At 51.3% G+C, this 20,524-nt stretch overlaps 1 protein-coding gene across 8 annotated transcripts; it reads left to right on the top strand.

Annotated features, from left to right (window-relative positions):
* Positions 1 to 115: 115 nt before the first annotated feature.
* Positions 116 to 19,723, top strand: CEP68 (centrosomal protein 68). Of its 8 annotated transcripts, none has more exons than XM_083832028.1 (8): positions 116 to 1,057; positions 3,333 to 3,491; positions 12,460 to 12,867; positions 13,771 to 15,225; positions 16,568 to 16,675; positions 17,057 to 17,153; positions 18,097 to 18,251; positions 19,303 to 19,723. In XM_083832028.1, the coding sequence occupies exons 1-8, from the start codon at positions 839 to 841 to the stop codon at positions 19,351 to 19,353; spliced, it is 2,652 nt and encodes an 883-aa protein (XP_083688154.1). In that variant the 5' UTR covers positions 116 to 838; the 3' UTR covers positions 19,354 to 19,723. The 8 variants fall into 8 exon arrangements, with proteins under 8 accessions (XP_083688154.1, XP_083688153.1, XP_083688159.1 ...); XM_083832027.1 differs by having other exon boundaries at positions 16,553 to 16,675; XM_083832030.1 differs by lacking the exons at positions 116 to 1,057; positions 3,333 to 3,491 and adding exons at positions 6,298 to 6,358; positions 6,965 to 7,050 and having other exon boundaries at positions 16,553 to 16,675.
* The last annotated feature ends 801 nt before the right edge of the window (positions 19,724 to 20,524 follow it).

Here is a 20,524-nt window from a genome sequence, read left to right as displayed (position 1 = left end):
TAGCCTTTTAGCTGGATCGACGTTTGCCCTAGGTGGCCAGGCCTTTTACTGGACTGGGATCTCGGGCTCCATGCTGATACCGTAACCCGAGCAAACTCTGTGATTCCGTTGGAAATGCCCCTGAATGAAAATTGTGTACCTTGGTGTTTGGGTCCACTTTGCAAGATCATGACCTTTGCTGGCATGCTGATGTCACTGATTAACTGCATATCATTCCATTTACCTCCTTCGCCTGAAACTCGTGGCAACCTGATGCTAGGTAACATTTCTTCAAGCCCTCTGCACAGATACTCAGCTCTAAAGGGTCTTCAGGAGAGCTGAGACTAGTATATAGTTTTTAGAGACGTGCATCATAGTGGGGCACAAGGGCTGACAGACCTGTTGCCTGTTCTGCCAAATGAGCAGACTTCATTCTTTGGAAGAGGATTTAGTTTTGGGAGAAATCATGCAGCAAATCCTTTGCAATAGATTGGTATGTTTGGGGTAATTTTGCATTTGGCACCCATGCCCAGTCTGATCAGCGTGATGGTTTCAGAACTGAGGGCCTGGGTTTGGAAACAAGTGGTTTTGATACAACTTTTCCATTAAAAGCTTGTATGTAGGGTAGATTTTATACTGAGATGCAGAATATCACAAATCCTGATAAAAATCTACTATATAAGAGTATTTTTGCCAGTTTCAAGCATTAAATTCAGGTCCTGGAACTAAAAAAGAAGGGTGCGAATTCATAAAAATTGCAAGCGCCAGAAGAAAGAAGTGTAATTTGAAGGACCTGTGCACGTGTGATTTACAAATCGTAATGGTATTGTCTTGGTATGTTAATTTTATGAATCTATGAATGTGGTGTTTTCCAAAAAGCCTATCTGACCTCAGGGTTGTGTCTTTGTCTTCTTGCTTCCCTGCTGAAACCTTAAGAAGATACCTGGAGGAACGCTGCTGGACCAGCGAGCCGCCAGAGGAGTGCTCTTGCACCTTAGTCACGAACTGTTCAAGTGTCAGCTTTGGATACAGAGATGGCTGCTGCCTGAAACAAGCAGGTTTTCTGAAACTTTCTGAGGTAAGTGGTGATTGTCAGAGCTGTAGTGCCTCACCATTTGAAAGCCATGAAGCTTTATGAGACCTGTGGAAAAAAGTGGAGTGATTGCTTTGTCTTTAAAGAGAACCAAGTCAAGCACTAGACTGAGTCCCAGCTGACTCAGTCCAGACATTATTAGAGCTTGCCAGGCATTGTTACTAACACTAAACAAAACAGATAAAGTTTTGCATGATATTTCTACTACCACCTACCAATCTGGCCACATGCTTTTAAATTTCATAGTAATTCAATCATTTTTTAAGAAGAGAGCTTTCAGGAAAATGTACTTCACTTTTTCCTTCTAAAAACTCTAGTGATGGGTTAAAAAGGCAGACCACACATTTTAGTAGTTCACACAAAGAAAAGCATTTAAAATAAATTTATAACAAAAGCAGCTGCTACTGCTGTAACTCAATATGTGGAGGTGAAATCCAATTATGGCCAAGGAGCAGATTCGTTTTTTGTTTTGTTTTTTTTTTTTTAAATCCTCAGTTTGCTTGATTAAGGTAGATATAATTGTAGGGAAGTGCTTTGTGAGTCAGCTAAAAGGTTGAAAGACAACACCATTTTGTTCTGCTATCAAAGGAATGGTTTGGGTCTAACAGGTTGTGTGGTATGGCTGTGCTAATAGGTCATCTTTCAGATATGTGGAGTGATGTTAGGTTATTGAAAATCAAATCTCTGCTGTCTTCCCATTATGAGCATTCAAGCGAACGTACAAGTACGTTGTACCTCTTGGGAGTCTCGTGAGCTGTGATCTGCATGAAAATAGCTTGGCAAGTTTACAGCTAACTTGCTGCTCTTGCAAGTTCTTTCATCTTGGATGTCCGAGTAGAGCCACCATGCTAAGGAGGATACCTGTGGTTTTAGACTGGGCAGGAAGGGTAGCAGCTGGATTTTATTTCCACATTTTGAAAGTTATCTTCACGATCGTAAGGGTTGGGTTTGTCAAACTTTATGCCAGAGACCAGACAAATTACCAACTGGCTCTGAAACCTAGGACCAGAGATGCAACACAAAGCCACTCCGCAGTCTTGGGTAACTAGACTTCACCATCTCCACGGGATAGTGATCAGCGATGCAATGTAAATTACTGTAATTACTGTGTCACAAAAACTTGTACACAATCAGGCAGATCTGGATTCTCTTCACTGTGGTATGCTACAATATAATTAGATGGAGATGCCTACAGCTACCCGAGGTTGAGGGAGGCCTCCAAATGTTCGTAACTCAAATCTTGCAAACTGAGCAGGTTCCAACCAACAGCAACAGAGCCACTGAGATTAAACATTACTTCCCTGGTACTGCAACATTAATTAGCTCAAGTAATTTGGCTCACTGAGCTTCTTTAAGGCATGGGGCTTTGTCCTTTCAGCAGTACCATTCTTGCTGAGTTAGGAAACCAGTGTAGCCAAACTCAGAATAAGATCTTACAGAAGGGGAATATGGTATTTATTTAAAGAATTTGCATGTAAGCTGATTTTACCCACTCACACTCATTTTTTATAGATTTCACTTATTCACACTCACAAGCCACAAAATTTGTGTCCAAGTGGTCTGGTCCAAATCACCTGAGTGCAACATAAGCAAAATGGGATGGTGGCTGTCAAATCTTCACTAAATCTCCTAGTTTTTGGAGAGTTCTTTGATAATCTTTAAGAATTGTTGTTTTTTGATGGTCCTGTGCTGCAGTCTCTCTGCCTGCTAGGCTGCCAAGAGAAGGAATAGGAGATGTGGTATGCTGTGACCCTGATGCCATCCTATTATCAGAGAGCAGGGTCTTCTTTGAACAAGTTGACTGTGCTATGGTCTTAGTTGTGCACAGGCCTCCTGAGCTTGGCAAAAACAACAAAGGCCAAACCTTTTGCTAGGCATGGCATCATTTGTTATGATGGCGTCATTCTTCAAGCCACTGCTTTGCTATTGTGATGCTTACATTAACTAATTTTAAATTTATACCAAACCTTCTATTTCTTTTACAAACCTCTGTGCTGATGCAGATTCTGTTCATGCAGATCACAACTCTGGTTTTGAAGAGTCTCTGAGTTCTGCTCAGGACAACATACAGATGACAAAGGACCAATACAACCCTGGAATTAGAATGAAAAAGAAATCCCTCAAGTTCCCCATCGAAAGCAGTGTTAAAATCTCACAATTAAAAAGTCAAATTAGTCCCAATTATTCATTGCCATTATAATTTATTTTGACTGAAAGCTGCCACCACGTCCTGACCACTTGGCTCATATTTATTCCACAGCAAGGCATCACCTTCATCCGACAAGAGGAAAGTCAGAGCGTTTCTGTCCTTAGAACAACTCTGTCCCATTCATCCCCATCTGCACAACAGCACCGAGCCTTCATCTGCACTTCCTGGGTGTTCTGGAGGAAAGACAACGCTGCCTCGGCCTGGACAGAGGTAAGGAGATGCTTTGGGAGATTATGGAAACTGGAAACACCTGCCTTTGGGGCTGGATTGCCTGTTGCTAGCAGTTAAGCCAGGATGTTTATGGTGTGATGGGTACATCGTGTGGCCAGAAAGGAGAAGTGCAGTTTCTACTTGGCCTTTTTCTTGGGCTAAATCCTTCCACTCTGTCCAGCTGAGCAACTAAGTGGTAAAGAACCGAAGTTGTCCAGCTGCTAACAGTGAGTTTAATTTCCCTGCACTTCAGTGTTGACACTAAAATAGGTATCACTCTGTTTTTCCTCAATTCTTCATTAATCCTGCCTTGTATGTTTTATTTGTGAGCTGCTTTGGGTTCCCTTAAGTCGTATTTTCTGGTGTTTCTGCAAAATTAGGAAGAAGAAGCAGCTACCTTTTTTTTGGAAAGCCTTAGTAACACTGCAGTAGTGACTTTTATCTAAATGTTTTACGTGATCGCAATATATAGGTAAGGGAAGGTTTCTAGGCTTTTGGTGAGCTTTTTATAACTAAAAAGAAGCTAAAGCAACATGTCTGAAGTGAACCTGCTTACTCAGATGTTACTAGAGTAAATGTGCAGCTGAAGGACTGGATTCCCCAGGTGCCTACCATATGGCTGTAAGTATTTGATTAACGACAACCGTTTTGGAACAGGAAATCTGCAGGTCTCACCTGGAAGAAAAGGTACAGGGAAGAGGGCAGGGCTGAAATGCAGAGCAACATCAGAAAAATTGGCAGAGGGTCTGGAAAACAGAGGATCCGAAGAGTTAATCTAGATGAGAATAATTAACTGCACAAATACTGTCGGGAAGCGGTGGATTAAGGAGCCGGATCAGGAAGTTACGGGCAGTTTGAAGCATGAGTCAAGTGCCCTGCTCTGTGAATAATCAGGTAGCATACCAGGATGTGTAAACAGGAACGCAGCCTGGAGAACCACACTAGATTTGCCTTATCATAACCAGGCCTGTGCTAGAGTTTTGGACCAGGTTTAGGTGTTGAGCTTCAAAGAAGCGTGTCCCAGGAAGAGTGAATCAAAAGAACAAGGGGAATGGTCCACGACATGGAAATCCAGACATTGGTGGGTAAAAAGGGTTGTTAACCCCAGGAAGAAAAGGATCTTCCCCAGTCCTGTGAGACTGATCAATTTAGGAACAGGTCTGGCAGAAGGTACACCCACAGCATAGCTCAGGCTGCGGCTGAAGGACTAAAGAAAGGGTGAGCATAAATTAAAGCAAGGAAGGCCTAGGTGAAACCTTCTGAAAGGAACTTTAATAATACAAACGGGGGCTGTGCTGTCTCCTTGCAGTGACAAGCAAACAGAGCCTGACCTCTCCTTTTGCCCGAATGGGCTGGCACATCCAAAGGCATCCGAGTGCTAACGCCAGGGCTAATAGCAAAACGCACGAGTACATCACCACAGCTGGGCTGCTAGCACCTCACAGAGAGGGGTCGGAGCACTTCTGTGCCCTGTCCCCAAACGGCTCCTGCCCACCAGCATGGGTCACAGAGCTTGCCTGTCCTTAAGGAGCGAGGAATGCAGCGCTGCCAGGTTGCAACACAGGTATTTTGTAAATCAGTGCCTGAGCCGTTTTTACACAGGAGGGGGATAACGTCAGTCTCTTCCACGCAGCCAACAGAAGCAAGGAAGACTTGTGTCAGCTCCTTCCCACCCGGATGGTACCACTGCGAGACAGGCAGGTGAACTGATGGGTTACACGTAACATTAACTCTGTGGCTCTTTAAGGCCCGGCACCAGAAATGGAATATTTTTCCAAACGCAGGCAAACCCTCCCCACAGAGGATGCCGTATTACTGGCCAAAAGGTGGCAAAGCGGCTCCAACTGTTCTTTCTTTCCCCTGCAGCGCTATTAATATCCCTAGCAATGCTCTGGGAACGAATAGGTCAGGCCCAGCCCTGCTTTTGCTGATGTCTCCCCCAAACATTTGCGTTGTTAGACTGAAACTTGATGCTGAAGCCAGTGCGAATGCTCTGCAAGAGTATGTGGTGCACGCCCAGGCCTTGGGTTTCCTCGCTGAGAGCATTGACTGCCTGGCTTGTAGTGCGAGACCACTCAAATTGGAAGAGATTACAGACCGAAGTGGTGAAAACCCCACAAACAAAATGGAGACTTCGATCCCAACTTTCCAGAGGACAGAAGTACAGCGCTTTCATGTTTGATCACTGCAAGCAAGCACTGCTCTGTGTCGTAGGTACGGGGATTGCTCCCGAAGTGCCAGCACCCGCAGAACGGATTCAATCCTTTCTCTTCGTTGCAGAGACTTCTCGCTGGGAAGCTCAGGTCTGGAGCTCTCAGACCAGCAGGAAAACCTCTGCACCGGTGTTCGCCAACCGTGAGTGACCGGGGGTAGGAGCTTGGCTGGATTTGGCAGCGTGATACGGATGAAAGAAGGAGGTCTGGCAGCTTTGGAGGCGCACACAGCTTCACCCAGGCGAGCTCCATACAAACCAGCACCCAGCTGCCTTCGCTTCACCCGTTCCCCTTGCCTGAAATCAGCACGGCAGGCAGCTGGCTCCCTGGGGCAACACGCTATGTTTTAAGGGGCTTCTTCTTCACGGGGGACGTGGCTTTTTTTTTGCGTGAACCCCCCACGCACCCGTCCCAGGAGCGCCGGGCCCTGCCCTGCAGCAGCCTCCCAGCCCCTCCGAAGCAGCTCTGAAAAAAGGAATGGGGGGGGGGGTCCTCCGGTTAGGGGAGGGGGGAGCACGCCCCGCTCCTATTGGCCGGCAGCTCGCCCTGCTCCCATTGTGACGCAGCGCCCCGCGCTCCCATTGGCTAAGACGCAGGGGAAAGGGGCGCGGTGCCGGGCCCGGGGGAGAGCGGGGGCGCCGGGGCCGCTGCTCGGTAGGTGCGGGCCGGGCCCGGGGGTGTGGGGCTCGGGGGGGTCCTGGGGAGCTGCCGGGGGGGGATCCGGGGGCTCCGTGAGCCCGGGGGGGGGTGTCAGTGGGGAGAAGCGGGCGGCTTCTGCTGTTTTGGCCCCTCTCCGTTAAAGGTAGCGGTGTTGCAGCTGCGGTTGCTGCGTTAATAGGGCATGCTTCGGTGGGTCCTGCTGGTCTTCTCCTTTTTTGGTGGGGTTGAAGTACGATTTCGAGCCTTTTTTTTAGCCGCAGAAGGGCTTTTCGGGAGAAAAGCATGCCAGAAAAAGAAAAACAACAATGGAAAAAAAAAAGTCTTGCAGGCCCAAAAAGCAATACTGGTGTGGGTGTGATCCCAAAACAGCAAAAAGAAGTGCCCGGGAGTGTGTGTGATCCCCGAACAAAAAGAAGTGCCCGGGAGTGTGTGTGATCCCCAGACAAAAAGAAGTGCCCAGCTGAGCAGGACCCCGGGACGGAAGCTCTGGCCGCGTCACCGCTTTTGTTGCAGCCCGTGGGCCGAGCGATGGCGGTGGGACGCAGCGGGTTGGGGCAGAGCCCTTGTTTTCCACCGAGTTTTGTGGCAACTTTTTGGCAGGCAGCTTCCTCTTGACGATGGGAAAAAGTCGAGGGATCGCTTTCCGAAGAGATCCCGTTACTCCTTCTGGACTTGCCCCTGTTGAGGTGAATAAAAAGCTTTTTGTTTTCATTCATTGTTTTATCTGAGAAATGGCCATGGGTGCTGTTTCTGTGCTGCTCCGTTGCCGGTGAGACAACTGAGGGCTCTGCTGTAGTGAGGATTTCTGGCTGCTTTCCTGGGGTTTTGAGGCCAGTGGAAAGTCTCCGCTGTGCCTAAAGCCGTGCCTGTACGTCACTTCGTGGCTGTGTCGAGGTTCTCTTTGTCTGTCCTGGCCAAGGGCTGGGGCTCCCATCCCATCGTGGGGCTCGATCTTGGTGCGTCCTGGCCACCGGCAACATAAACTTCGGCGTTGCTAGTATTGGAAAATGGTGAGAAACCTTACTGTCTAGATGCTCTTGGGAGTTGTAACTTGGTGCATTAGTAGTAGGAGGAGGAGTGTTTGAAAACTTACAGAAACTGCATTTTTAGTCCGTTTTTAAATACGACTTATTGTCCAGCTGCCCCGAGTGTGTGGGCTGTAGGTATCTGTTATTATTGGGCTGACTGACGCGAGACTTAAGCCACTAAATCTGATAGAAATAGCAATGTACAGCATCTCTGTAAAATAAAGAGGTGTGCCAAGGTTGGTCGTTAATTAATGCACATGAAATTTAAACCTATGAAGTATGCTTTGATACCTTGCTAAGCTTTTCTTTCTTTTCTGTTTTTTCTAATTTTTAATTCGCTGGTTGTAAAGGCATTTGTGTCCTAACCTGTGGGTTTCTCGAGCCCTGCTGGCTGATAGGATTTGGATGGAGTTAAAATCTGGATCACTTTTGAATGTACAGAAAGAGCGGCTTCCTGCTTGTGAGCTGGCTGCAGGGGATGTGAATACATCTTACTGTGGTAACTTCAAGCCCCCGGGGAGGGTTTAATTGAAAGGATTATGTTCATGTGAACAGCGTGATGTACTACAAATACATATTAATGATGAGAGAGAATTGCGTAGAGAAGGGAAGAGCGTTTCTTGAGCCGTGAAGTCAGGGACTGAGCCTACATCCCAAACTGTTGGGTTTGTGTTAGCTTCTTGGAGATCTGGCCATAAATGCCTGCCTGCTGCTTAATGACGGCACAGGGAAGGCACTGCGAGCATGTGAAACATGCCAGCAAGGAGGGAGCGAGCTGCTGGGACGTCCGCTCACGTCCTGATCACCAGTGATGTCCCCTGCTCAGTCGCCTGCTTTTTGTCGGGAAGGAAAGCACCAAAAAGGGTGAGTGCGAGGCGGGACGGGGCAGGCAGGCTGTTAGGCTCTGAAAAGGATACTGGGATTTAATACGTGGTACCTTTAAAATTTGTCAGCCTGGCTGTTATTTTTGCACATTAGGCCATTTGGGTAAGAACAGCAGGAATCCAACTGCAAGTGTCACTTCTGCCTGGTGCACAGACCCTGGCTTTCAAAGCCAGGCACACAAATATATCTCAGAGGATTTTCTGGGCATTTAAATCACCTGTAAGTTGGACTTGACCTTTTGGCATTCGATTCGCCAGGACTTCTGTGCGTGACTTGTTCAAACAAAACATGGAAGTTAGTTCTGAAAGCAAAGTAGCTGGCTGGCAACCAGTTAGGACTGCCAAATAATAGCGTGCTGCCTCTTGGGATCCAGAAGACCACCGTCATCAAAACTGTACCGAATACTTGAAGAAACTGCGCGTGCTATGCCGGTGCAACAGAAAACAGAGGTGGATTTGTGAGCTTGTGAATGTTTTGGGATGCTGTTGCTGTTAGCATCACAAATTTACCTACTGATAAGTGAGATAGATAAGCACATTTATCTTTTTATGATACACTTGTATAATATGTAAAAGGGGTAGGTTTATTAATTATTTTCCTTTCAATTACCATGCCGTTTTATCTGGATATCCAATTTTGGGGGGGGGGGTAAAAAGAGCACAAAATCATCAATTTTAGGATAAAAAGATAATGTATAGGGCTGTATGTGATAGTGACCTGAGTGACCGTGACAAATAAGCGAGTGAATCCAGGTGATGGCTAGAGGAACAGCCCGGGGTGGCGGGTTGGGAGAGCCCAGGCGTTATCTGCCTGCCGCCGCAGCTGCTGCCGCGCTGAATATAGCAGCCTAGCACTTGCGCTCGCACGGCGATCATGTTCCCCAAGGCCGTCAGCATTCAGGAAGGAGGAAGATAACACGGGAGCAGCTACGGCGCCTGCCGTGGGTCACGTCAGGGATCCGGTCTCCCCTGGAGCCCCGGCACGTCATCCCGCTGCCCTCGTGCTGTAGAAGCGCGTTGGCTCTGCCCGTGGGAGCACCTTGCTCGTCGGGGAGGCAGGTCATAAAACCAGCTCACAACAAAGGCGCTGATGGAGGGTGTGAGGATTGCCTTGCTCCCCCGCTTCCAAGTATTGTTTGAATCGGTGACTTTAAGGTTTCTGCCCTCTCTGTTCAGTGCAGAGGAGAGAGCTCTGCTCTGGAGCCCTCGTGCTAGGGACCAGCTTCTCTTTGCCCCCTGCTGCAAACCCACCTGCAGCCCGTTCCTGCCTGCTGCTTGGCCTGAGCACACCCGACGGGGGTGACCTTTGTAGCCTGGGCTGTGCTGTGGAAGTGCTGTGCAGGCAAATGGGGAGCGAGGGATGCTGAAACAAGCAGGGGAGGGGACGGGTGGGCACAGGGCTCCGGAAAAGCCACGCAACCCCCTGCCGTTCGCAGCAGCACAGCCGCCAGCCCCATCTTCTTCGGCCTGCACTGAAATCACGCTCAGAGCGTGCAGAACTCACCCTGTGGTCGCAGGGTCGGGCAGCTGCACGGGGCCTCGTGCTGCGCAGAGCACTGTCACCGGGGCTGTGCCTGCCTTTCCTTACTTCAAGTGGCAGAAAGCTCCAAAACGCTTCTTCCTCGCAGCGTGTTGCTGCTTGAAGCGACCTCTTGCTGCCGTCCCTTTATGGTGGGAGGCCAGGGTCCCAGGGAAAAAATGGGAGAAAAAAGATGATTTTAAAAAGCAATAATAATAATAATTTCACCCTCTTTCTTTCCTCCTTTTTTTAAAGTCGAATTTGCTCTTGGTGCTCCCTTGGCTGGCCTCTCTTTGCTCCGTCACTGGCCCAGCTGCAGCTGGGTGAGCACCAGCAAAACCAGTCCGTGTTTTCCTCGTGCTCGGTGCTGGTGTTGCTGGAAGATGCCTCGGTGCTCACGAAGCTCTGAGGAGCCCGAGCAGCTTTGCCAGATGCGTGCCTGTGACCGAGCAGCGCGAAGCCGCCACGTGGGGAGTTTGGCAGCGCCGCTTTCGCTGCTTGGCTGCCTCTGCAGGGAGCCCACCAGGTGTCATTTGTTCCTTGGAGTACCTCTCACTCCTGCTAGCTTGGCAAACGCAAGCAGAGGCGCTCAGCGCTGGCCCACATTTGCAAAACAAGATTCCCCATGTGCTATTTCCAGTCGCCTTGATTTAGCTAAACGTAGCGAGCCCGTGTTTCTTTGAAAGCCAGGAGCGTGGCTTTGCTGACAGAGATCATCCCGTGGCCCGAACTGCTGCTTGTTCCCGTGACTTCTGCTTTCCCCGGAGGGGGGAGCATTTGTTGCCTGAAGTTATGATCTTGAATCTGCCCAGACCCAGCTAGCCTAATTAGTAAGCGCTTTAAAACCTGCCACATGCTTGTTAGCTTAAATTGGCTCTGTCCTCTGCAAGCCTTTGTTGGGAGCTTCCACCTGAGGGGGATTAGAGAGCTCGTAGGCTCCCCGTTCGGGGACCTGTGCAGCAGTGTGCTAGCTGACAAGACGGATCGTTCACATGTTATCATTTTATTGGCTTAGTGAGCATTAAAGGACACAGCCGGAGCACACTCTTCCTTCCCTCTGTAGACAGATGCCGAGCGCAGTGAGGATCAGCACTTTGCCCCATTGCTGGTGGCTGTTTTTGGTGATGTTTGCTCTGAGCTACGCTTCATCAGAGCTCGGAGGCGAGCAGAGGCCCTGCAGGTCGTAACCTCGGAGAGGCTGCCGGTGGGGTTTGATGCTGCCAAGTGCCTCTCCCTGCCTGGGGGGAGCCCTGCCCTCTTTACAGGGTGCTGGGAGGGGGGAAATTTGAGCCGTCGAGGTCTGAAACACAGGGCTGCTTCTGCATCATGAGGGTATGCAAACTGCACAAGCTTTAGTCACAGTGGTGGGCTGTGTGCTGTAACGAGCTCACTTTTCACTTTTTTTTTTTAAACTTGGCTATTTGCCGGGATCCTTCGTTTCCTAACAGTGCTCGGTGTGCATTATTAAAACCCAACTCTTCTGCCCTGTTGCAGCTCCTCACCGGAGGTCCAGCAAGGGCAGCAAGAGGGTGCCGGCAGAGCATCCCTGTGCGTGGAGTGCCTGTGGAGCCCGAATCCATCCCCGGCAGGAGCTGGGTGCCCATCCCACCTCCCCAGCACCCGCTCAGGACTTTGCCCAAGCGCCGGGAGCAGCCGCTAAAGCAAACAAACCCAATACAAGGGCAGCTCCTCGTGCCCCAGCCACATGGCTCCTCGAGAGGCTGCGACGCGTTGCCTCGGGTCGCTCGGCCTGCGGAGGCAGCAGTAGGCGCTCTCCTTGGCTTCCCAAACCGTCGCTGTGCGGGTGGAAATTAGGAGTGGTCTGAAAGCCAGTCACCTGAGGTGGCTTCTGTCAGACCTGTCTGAGCTGACAGGCGTGCGGCCAGGCACAGGCGTGCTCTGGCGTGTGTGTGTGTGTGAATCAGAGGCCGAAACCAGAGAGAAAGGAGCCCTGCATATTTACAGGGCTCCGGGGCTCAGGCTTCAGGAGAGCAGTGAGATGCAGTGGGCTTGGCTCTACAGCTTGCTTGCAAATGTGTCATCAGCTGAGCAAGTGTTTCCACTAATTACTTTCACAAGAAGTTGATTTCATGAACGCTTGTGAGTTGGGGTAGAAGTTGCACAGCGAAGTGCCAAGATTCAGGTTTTATAGCCTCCTACCTCCCCCTCTAACTTTTTTTTTTATATACTTTTGACTTCTGGGTGGCTTCCATTTCAAGTTTTTTGTATTTATCTTTTAAAAAAAACTCAATTTTCCACCTCGGCACCCTTCAGGGCTCGGCCACGTTAATACATGCTTTAGGTTCTAATTAATGATGTCTCATCTGGGCCCGGTGAACTGTTGGTGAGGTTGGCCATTCATTCAGGACAGAGCTGTGCCGTGCCAGCGAGGTGTAAAACACAAGTTTGTTCCTGGAGCGGTAAGAGCTTTAATTAGTTTGTGCCTGCACGCCTTGTCACGGGAACCAGGAAACACTGGTCGGACTGGAAGGCCTCTTTGCTCTTCCCTGTGTTCACCTGATGTGCCAAGACATGATTTTTATGATTTTGGGGGTTTGCTCCAGAACATGCTTATGATCTTTGCTATTAAACAGAGCCAGCTTCTTCGCTTCGCGAGGAGATGAGGGGAGGTGACGAGGTGCTGCCGTGTGTTGTGTGTTTCAGAGAGCCCAGGCCGCAGCAGCACCTCGCAGGAGTTCTGTGCCGATGGCCTTGGATGTGGGAAAATCCCTCTCTGAAGCCTCGCTGAGCCAGAAGGCCAAGTGCTATGGAAGGTGGGACTACACAGACGTACGCACGGACTGCCCAGAGCTGGCTGACAGCATGCACTGGCTCCTAGAGGCAGAGGAAGCCAAACCCTCCCTGAAAGGGATGGAGAGCCTGGCAAGGAGTGGACGCGGTTGCTTGGTCGCTGGTATCACCCAGAGAGGCTTGAGCTACTGCAGAGAAGCGTCTTCAGCCCCCACGTCCAGATTTCCCAGGGTCCCTTCGGCACCCGCGTCCAGAGCTGCTCGCGGCGGTGATTCCCATCCTCACCTCAGCCACCGTTTCCTCTCCTCAGACGAGCAGCAGGTAAGAGGGTTGTACTGCCTGCTGCGGCTGTGTCAGGCCCAGGCAAGGCGGGGATTTGTTTGTCTGGGCCATGTGAAAGAGGGAAGGAGTGTTTGCCCCAAAGAGCTTGCATTTCAAGTGGAAGGAGAGGCCCAGAGGTGAAGGACCTTGTCTGACATCAAACAAAATCCTTCCGTAGCACAGAAGGAAAGTACACATCCCCTGACACCGCGTATGCTGCCCTGCCAGCTGCTGCGTGCTTGAAACCGTGCCGAGGTGAGCCAGAAACTCCCTCACCCCCAGCAGGAAGGAGAAGCCCTTCGGTTTTAAGCAGTTAAAAACGTCAGCGCTTAAAAATGCGAGCTGGGGGTGTCGGCAGGAGGCAGCTGCTGGGGGCTTCCCTTCTCCCGCGGCGGGGAAGGGATCGGGCACCGATGCCCAAGCTGTTGCCTTGGTTCCTGCGTTGCCGCCGTGGAGCTGGAAGCTGCTCAAGATGGAGCTCCTTAAGTAACAGTGCCTGTGGCTGCCAAATGACTCACGCAGCCTTCCAAGTCCTCGAGATGCCTTTCCCTAAAAACAAATCCCGTGCAGGCCCGGAGGAGCTGCGTGCAGTCCCACAGAAGGAGCAGAGTTCGCGTTCGAGCCTCCTCTTCAGGCAGATCCTGGGCTGGGCTTTTATCTCTGTAGCCTGGCTGCATGAAGGGGCTTTTTGTCCAGGCACAGAATGCGAGTATTATTCACCATTCCCTAAGTGTCAGAAATGTTTCTCCCGGTTCTTTCTGCTGGGGTTTCCCAGCGGTGTAGGAGGCATGTAATACAGCAGAGGTTGTAAACCGAGCAAGCGTGTGAATTACCTTCATTTTATGCCTCTCTCTCTCTCTTTTCTCCCCTCCCTGGGTCCCTCATCCATGGCTGTCCAAGCAGACGAAAATGGTGGGCTGCTTGGAGCCCGCGTCCAGCGCTCCCAACGCGCAGAGCTCCGCAGAGGAGAGCAGCATCGCGGACGTCTCTCACGACATCTCTACCAGCCAGTGCAGCCAAAGACCCCCGTCCCCCTCCTCCTCCACCCTGGAGTCCTTGCCTCAGCCGACCCCCCTCAGCCCCTTGCGGAGCCGCTCCAGATCGAGCTTCTCCACCCTCTCTTTAGAAGAAAACAGCGCCTCCGAGCAGCAGGAGGTGAAGCAATCCCCGGGCCCGCCAGCTGGTTTGGACGTGCCTCCTGCAGCCACCGCCGCCTGGGACCTGCGGCGCCGGCCGGGCGTGACGGAGGGGAAGGCACCGCGGGCACGTGAGCCCCTCGCTCCTCTGCTGGATGACCACGTAACTGTGGGGCGTGTGAGGAAGATGTCGTCCTACCAGGCTGATTACTGGGCGTGCGCCATTCCGGACTCCTTGCCCCCTTCCCCGGACCGTCAGTCTCCCCACTGGAACCCCAACAAGGAGTACGAGGACTTGCTGGATTACGCCTATCCGCTGAGGCCGAGGTACAAGCTCGGAAAGGCGCCAGAGCCTTTCTTCCACGATTCAGGAATAGATTTGGACAGCTTTTCCCTTTCTCCCGAGGGCACTCTGACATCCACCAGCATCTACGGTCAAGGTTGGCAGGCTCAGGGAAGCAGAGAAAATCCACATCAGGGGTTTGGGGCCTCTGTGAGGAGATACTCGACCCCGGTGTCTAGAAAACCAGGCTGTGTGAGAGCTATCTCATACTGTGAACCTTCAGCCACTGCAAAAGCATCTGTTGCAGAGAGTGCTTCCTCTAATGGCACAGCGGGTCCTTCCAGAGGTTTTCCTAAGGACTTAAGGGCGGAGATAGCGGGGCTGAGTTCATTTGATCGCCCTGATGTGGATGGGAGAAGCTGGTGCCATTTGAAAGGGAGCCCCTTGTCAAATTACAAAGGACAGGCAAAAAGCACTAGCAGGTTTTTACCTACAACACAAGTGCTCCCCCTGAGGAAAGAGTGGGATGGTGATGAAGAATTTCTTTCCCTGCCTCCTCGGCTCAGGGAGCTGGAGAGGTTGTCTCAGATCTTGTCCGAACTTTCCTTAACTAAAAGGACATCCAGGCAAGACCACCAAACCCCTCCGCCTTACGACGACAGCAAGTCCGAGCGGTCTCCTTTCAGAGCAGCAGGCAGCAGACACCAACGAGAGAGCACCGAAGGCTTTCTTGGGCTGTGTCAACCCTACAGCTCCCAAAAGCCCAGCTGGGAAGGCACTGGATCGTGTAGCCAGGTCGATAGGGATCCTCTGAGCAGGCTTCACCTACCTGCAGACGCCAGGGGCACGTTGGACGGGACGTGCCCCAGTGAGCTGGGTGCCAAGGGGCACCCTAAAGAGAAGGGCCAGCAGGGCGAGTCCCTGGCCCAGTGCATTAAGGTAAGCTAAGACCAGAAACTGAAGCGTATTCTGGGAAGATCTCATGTGCAGCGTGCCTATATTTAGTTCCTGGCCTCCCAGTGCCTTTTGCATGATGTTTGGTCCCTGGCAGCTGGTAGTAATTTATGCAGGGCGGCTCACTGGAGCAGATGATTTCTTTTGATGGAGCAAGAACCTCTCTGGCAGTGAAGGGTTTTGCAGGCTCACAGCATTTCTGGTGTCTGGGGTATCCCCGCTGGTGGTCTGAGTCCACCTAAAGGTAGCCACAGCTTTTTGGGAGGGCTTGAATTTCAGGGTGCAGCCACACTGCAGAACAGAGGTGTGTCTGCCCTGGACCTTCCCCTGTAACGCTCTGTAGCGGCGGGTGCAGCAGCACAAACAAATTCTTTCCGTTTTAGTGCCTTCCTTTCCAGGCTCGCCTCTCCTGGGGCTCAGCGTCGTGGGGCTGGGCTTGACGGAAACGTGGTGATTTGTCTTCCCAAGCCCTTCCTTCCTGCAGCAAAGCTGCAAGATACAAGAGCCGGGGGCAGGCTGGACCTGGCCAGCATGAAACCCGTGTTTGCTGCCTGCTCCATCGCTCCAGGCTTTTTGATGTGGCGTGGCCATCCCTGCAGCTCAGCCCCGGCTCGCTCGCCTTCCCCAGACTGGGTCTTGCATAATAAGGCCAGGCAGGGTTTGTCTGGGAAGTTTCCCAGGTGTATCTGGTTATCGTGCCACAGAGCCAGGGAGAAGCAGCTCAGGTTTTTGACAAAACCCAGCTCCCGAGGAGCAGAAGCGGGGCCGGAGGCTGGTTTCAGCGGGAGCAGAGGCCCCAGGGTTTTACACAGCATCTTACAAAAACAATCCCTTACCAAGACGCTTTAAAAATAAATGAAAGCACTTAATTGAACCAGAAAAACCCCTGGGGAGAAGAAACTGCAAATTAACTCAGTGGGTCTGGTTTGCCACAAGGAGGAGGGCGTTTCTTTGGCAGGGAGGTGGTGGAGGCAAAGCCCCTCCTTCAGCCTGGGTGCTGCTGGCTTTTGACACCTCTCCATAGCAGCCATTTCATGGCGACGCTTGCTTCTTTCCATGTGGTATTTTGGGTATGTTTAGGGGGTTAATTTCCTTTGTGCCTTTTTTTTTTTCCCTTGTCTTTTTTCTGTTGACCTGAGCTTAGGGATGTTTGTGTGCTGGGAGGGATGGCAGACGCCACTGGCTCTGCAAAAGGGGAGCAGCAGGGAGCAGGTGCTCTCCAAAAGGCTGCTCAGTCGTGTATCCCTGCTGCTGCCTCTTCTTTGTTAGAGAAATAGATAAGTAATGCCTTTTGTTATGATTTGTTAAGTAGATGTTTTGCTGCCAGCTGGAAGAGCTCATTTGCTGGCTGTATGATGTAGCAGCCCTCACGGACAGCTGGATACCGCCAATGCCGGACGCTGCGAGCGTGAAGGCAGCGCTGCGCCGTTACTTGGTAGGTTTCACCCTCGTCTCTTCTTCCTCCCCCCGCAGTGCTGCGGGCAGGAACGCTTCGCATCGGCCTTGACTGGGTCTGTGCCGCAGCAGCGAGGCAGGGACGTGTCTCTGCGTAGGGTAGATAAGTACCTGAAGCTGGCGTCTGGCACTGGGAGCACAGGCTGGGTGCCCCACGCCCTCTTGGGGCTTCCTGAGCCTCAGCACGGAGCGAGGCACCACCCAGGCAGGTGCTGCAGAGTGCAGCGGGTGTGCAGAGCCAAATCTGGGACCTGCGTGGGGAGAAGCACTCCCCAGGCAGCACGTGGCCGTGCAGCGCAGGCGGGTCTTCCAGGTGTGTGCTGCCCCCAAACACTTGTAAGCAGCGCTCCTCTCCTCCTAGGAGTTCAGGAAGGACGTGGCTGACCACCAGAGCCTGACAGAGAGCGTGCTGCAGCGGGGAGAAGCTCTCCTCGAGTGCATGGCATCGAATTCACCAGGTGAGAGGGGCCTTTGGGTGGGGATCGGGGGAACGGGCACTTCCACCTGGCTGCTCGCGGGCACATCTGGCAGTGCTGGCATTGGCATCTGGCCCCATGGGGGTAGGGGTGGAGACGTGGTGGGCAGAGTTTGTCTCCGACCTCCCAGAGCTGCTGAATGGCAGATTTTAGGGAAAGGACTGATGCTGCTGAGGTTTACACCTCCGTTGCTGCCTGGAGGTGCTGGAGCTGCCCTGTGCCTTGACCTTGCTTCACGCCACCCCATCCATCACGGGTGCTCGCTGCTCCTGTGGGTGATGGATGTGTTTCTGCCTCCTGTGGGCGCCGCCTTAGGCTTTATCTTTAACCACTGCCTGGCCAGCTCCTGCCGGGCCCTGGGTCGCTGTCAGCCTGCAGCTGGGAGAAAATTCTTTCATCCAGCACAGGAGAGGGTGATTTTTATGCCCTGCTTGCACTGGGTGAATCCCAGAGCTGGTAGCAGCAATTTGGGGCCCCCCAGTATTTCTAAAGGAAAGACCACACAGACCCCTCAGGGTGGTAGGGACACTGGAAGGGTGAAGGGAGCCCACAAACGGTGTGTGGCCACATGTGGCTCTCTGTGGGTTTTTGGGTCCTCAAAACCCCGTGTCTGCAGTCACTAAAGGGTTTTTAGTGGTCTGGGTTTACATCCAGATGGATTTTTTTTTTTTTTTTTACATGGTCCTAAAGGAGGTTTCCCACGTCTGTTTGAGCACATCTTTGGGAGCCCCTGTTTTTGTAATCAGCCTTAAGCTGAAGCCTCCTGGGTCACTTCCCGCTGCCCCCGTAACATTGCATCACAGTTTGGAAGGGGCATGGAAGGGGCAGACGTCAGCTTAGTGATGTCGCCAGGAACCCTTTTCTTTGTTCTTCCAGCCTGAATTGTCACGTTAATACCGCCTCCTCCATCCTTTCTGTTTTCCAGCTTTGAAAGAAACGCTGGGCTTGATCGCGAAGCAGTCAGAAGAGCTGGAGAGCCACGCGGAGCGCTTGTACAAGTCGATTCTGGCTGCTGTGGGTCCCGTGCAGGGGGAGGACAGGGAGCAGGATGACAGCACGCGGCAGGCAGCAGCTCAGTGGGTAAGCAGGGGAGCGAACCGGCCCTTCCCTGGAGGTGGGAGAGAGGGAAGCGTAGGAAGAGAAGCACTTAAATTAGCACACTGGAAATCAGGCTTTTTTAATCTGATGTTTGCAAGGCCTGGAAGGAGAGAAAACTGAGGGTGATCTCGAAATGGATGCCCTTAGTCTTCAAATGTGTCAGGGACAGAGCAGTGCGTTGGTGAACCCGCTGCTGAGACAAGAGTGTGGTGAGGGCGCTGCCAGCGTGTCAGAGGGACGCACCGAGCAGGCAGGCACTAAATGCAGGGTGCAGGGGATGGGATTTCAGCAGCCCGGGCACAGGCAGCTGCTTTACCAAAATCACTGAGAAGCAGGGAAGAGTGAGATGGCTCTCTCCTGTTTCCTCACAGAAAAATTGTACTCCTCATTTAATGCTGGGAAAGGGAAGCGAGGCAATCCAGGTGTAAAATATGGGCTAGAAAACTTGTTGGCTGAATTCTTGAACACCTCCCTTCAATTACAATGGCAGAGACAACAGCATTGCGGGAGGGAATGACAGGAGTGTGAGAGTAAGGGGTGAGGGGACGTTTGCATTGAGTGGTGATTGAGGGCAAAGTCACTTCAGAGTAGATCCGGACAGATTTCCCTAAGCCATTGGAGCGGTAACTGGGAATTGCTATAAAACTGTGTCCTTATGAGATGACTGCTGGTGCTAGCAAGAAGCCCGGTGCAGGGCCGCAGGAAGGCTGGTGCAGCTCCTGCACACCCAGAGGCAGGAATTCAGGAGCTGGAAGACAACTGGGTTCTGGGGGAGGAGGGAGGTTAGCTCAAGAATTTCAATTTCTCCCTGGCTCACTTTAAAATTTTGACTTGCAGAGGGGAAAGATACTTCCAGAACTTTAGAAGAGGAACAATATATTGCATAGCTTTTTTTTTAATTGACTAATGAATATAGCTGTACCCTACACACTACAGAGGACAGGTGGGGGTGATTCAGGTACAGTGTGCATTCATTGTTTTTGTTCTGGGATTGCAGCCACTGCACAGGAACAAACTTTCTGCTTTATTTCAGGTGCTGCCTCCATCAGACCTGGGCTTTGTTGGCTGCTCTCAGGACGGCTGAGCAGAACCGCAGCACACAACAAGCCGCTACGTCCAACTCCTGCGGAGATGCCAAAATGCGTTGAATCACCATGTCTGGAGTTAGCCAGCCCGGGCTGATTTCAACTTGTTTTTTACTGTGGCTTGAGACAGGCAAGCTGTGCAGTTACTTGGCTACTTGTATTTCTATTTAATATTGCTGACTAAGTTGGGGGTTTTGTGAGTGAGGAATGTACAGCTGGTTCTTTTCTCCTTTTTTTTATGTAGCGTTCCCTTTTACTGAAGTGGCCTGTTCCATGCATTAGCAAAATGTCAGGCACACACTTTTTTAATCTGAGTAATCCATAGTGTGCAGTGCAACTCCTAAGTAAAGCTGTGTGATTATAATAGAAGTGTTCTCATTTTGTGTTTATACCCTTCAAAAATAGCTGCTGGAAGCCAAGAACTAGCAGCTCTTTCTGGTTCTTGGGAGCAAACAGAACTCTTCCTTATAATTACCAGGCACTGCTGCGGCAGTGCCTATTTAATGTTGTGTTAGGCAGAAATGCAAAGAGCCAATGCTCTGGGTGGCTCCTGATAAAGCAACAAGCAGGTGCGTACTCCGGCAAGTTGTGTGTGAACTGCTGCTGCCCCTTGCAGTAGTTCTGTGAGCACAGTGCTGGTTTCCCTCTGTGAAGAGGATGGAGCCATTCCCTCACAGCTCGCGCTGCTGATCGGTGCTAGCAAAGCCATCGGAAAGGGCTCCCAACCCCTTTCTGCCATAGAAAAGGGCAGGCCTGAATTAACAAGGTAAGTGGCCCCAAAAAAAAAAGGTTACAGCCAATTACAGACTGTTGGTACTTGGTTTTAATTAACCTTTAAACTAAATGGTTATCATTGTGTTCTCCTGCAGAATACATCATTTCCTCCCATTCTTATGAACAGAGTGGATAACGTTTGTGCACCATGCAAGTAGAAGGGGGAAAGCGCAGTGAAATTATTTAGAGCTCTTAACTGTTTTAGCTGGGGGGGCTTGTGGTGGTTGTTTTGTTTTTTGATACCCTCCCCTATCCTCCCCCTCAGCTTCAAGGGTAGGTTTTTAAATCATGAGGCTGCAGGTGACAATTCCCAGCTCAGCGTGCACCAGGACAGTGCTGCAGTGAGACTGCTCTCGCTCTGGCCTCACCACCCCAGGCTCCGTGCCTGTGGGCACA

The sequence above is a fragment of the Anser anser genome (genome assembly GCF_964211835.1).
Source record: "Anser anser genome assembly, chromosome: 3".
NCBI classification, from domain to species: Eukaryota; Metazoa; Chordata; class Aves; order Anseriformes; family Anatidae; genus Anser; species Anser anser.
Note: the sequence above shows the minus strand (reverse complement) of the source record. Positions and strands in the feature narration are given on the sequence as shown.

Excerpts from the sequence above, each read along its gene's own strand:
- CEP68 (XM_083832027.1), top strand. The coding sequence starts at position 839 with ATGTGGTGTTTTCCAAAAAGCCTATCTGACCTCAGGGTTGTGTCTTTG. Across the intron at positions 15,226-16,552 it reads CCCTGGCCCAGTGCATTAAG|ATGTTTTGCTGCCAGCTGGA; the intron begins GTAAGCTAAGAC and ends TTTGTTAAGTAG. Across the intron at positions 17,154-18,096 it reads CATGGCATCGAATTCACCAG|CTTTGAAAGAAACGCTGGGC; the intron begins GTGAGAGGGGCC and ends TCTGTTTTCCAG.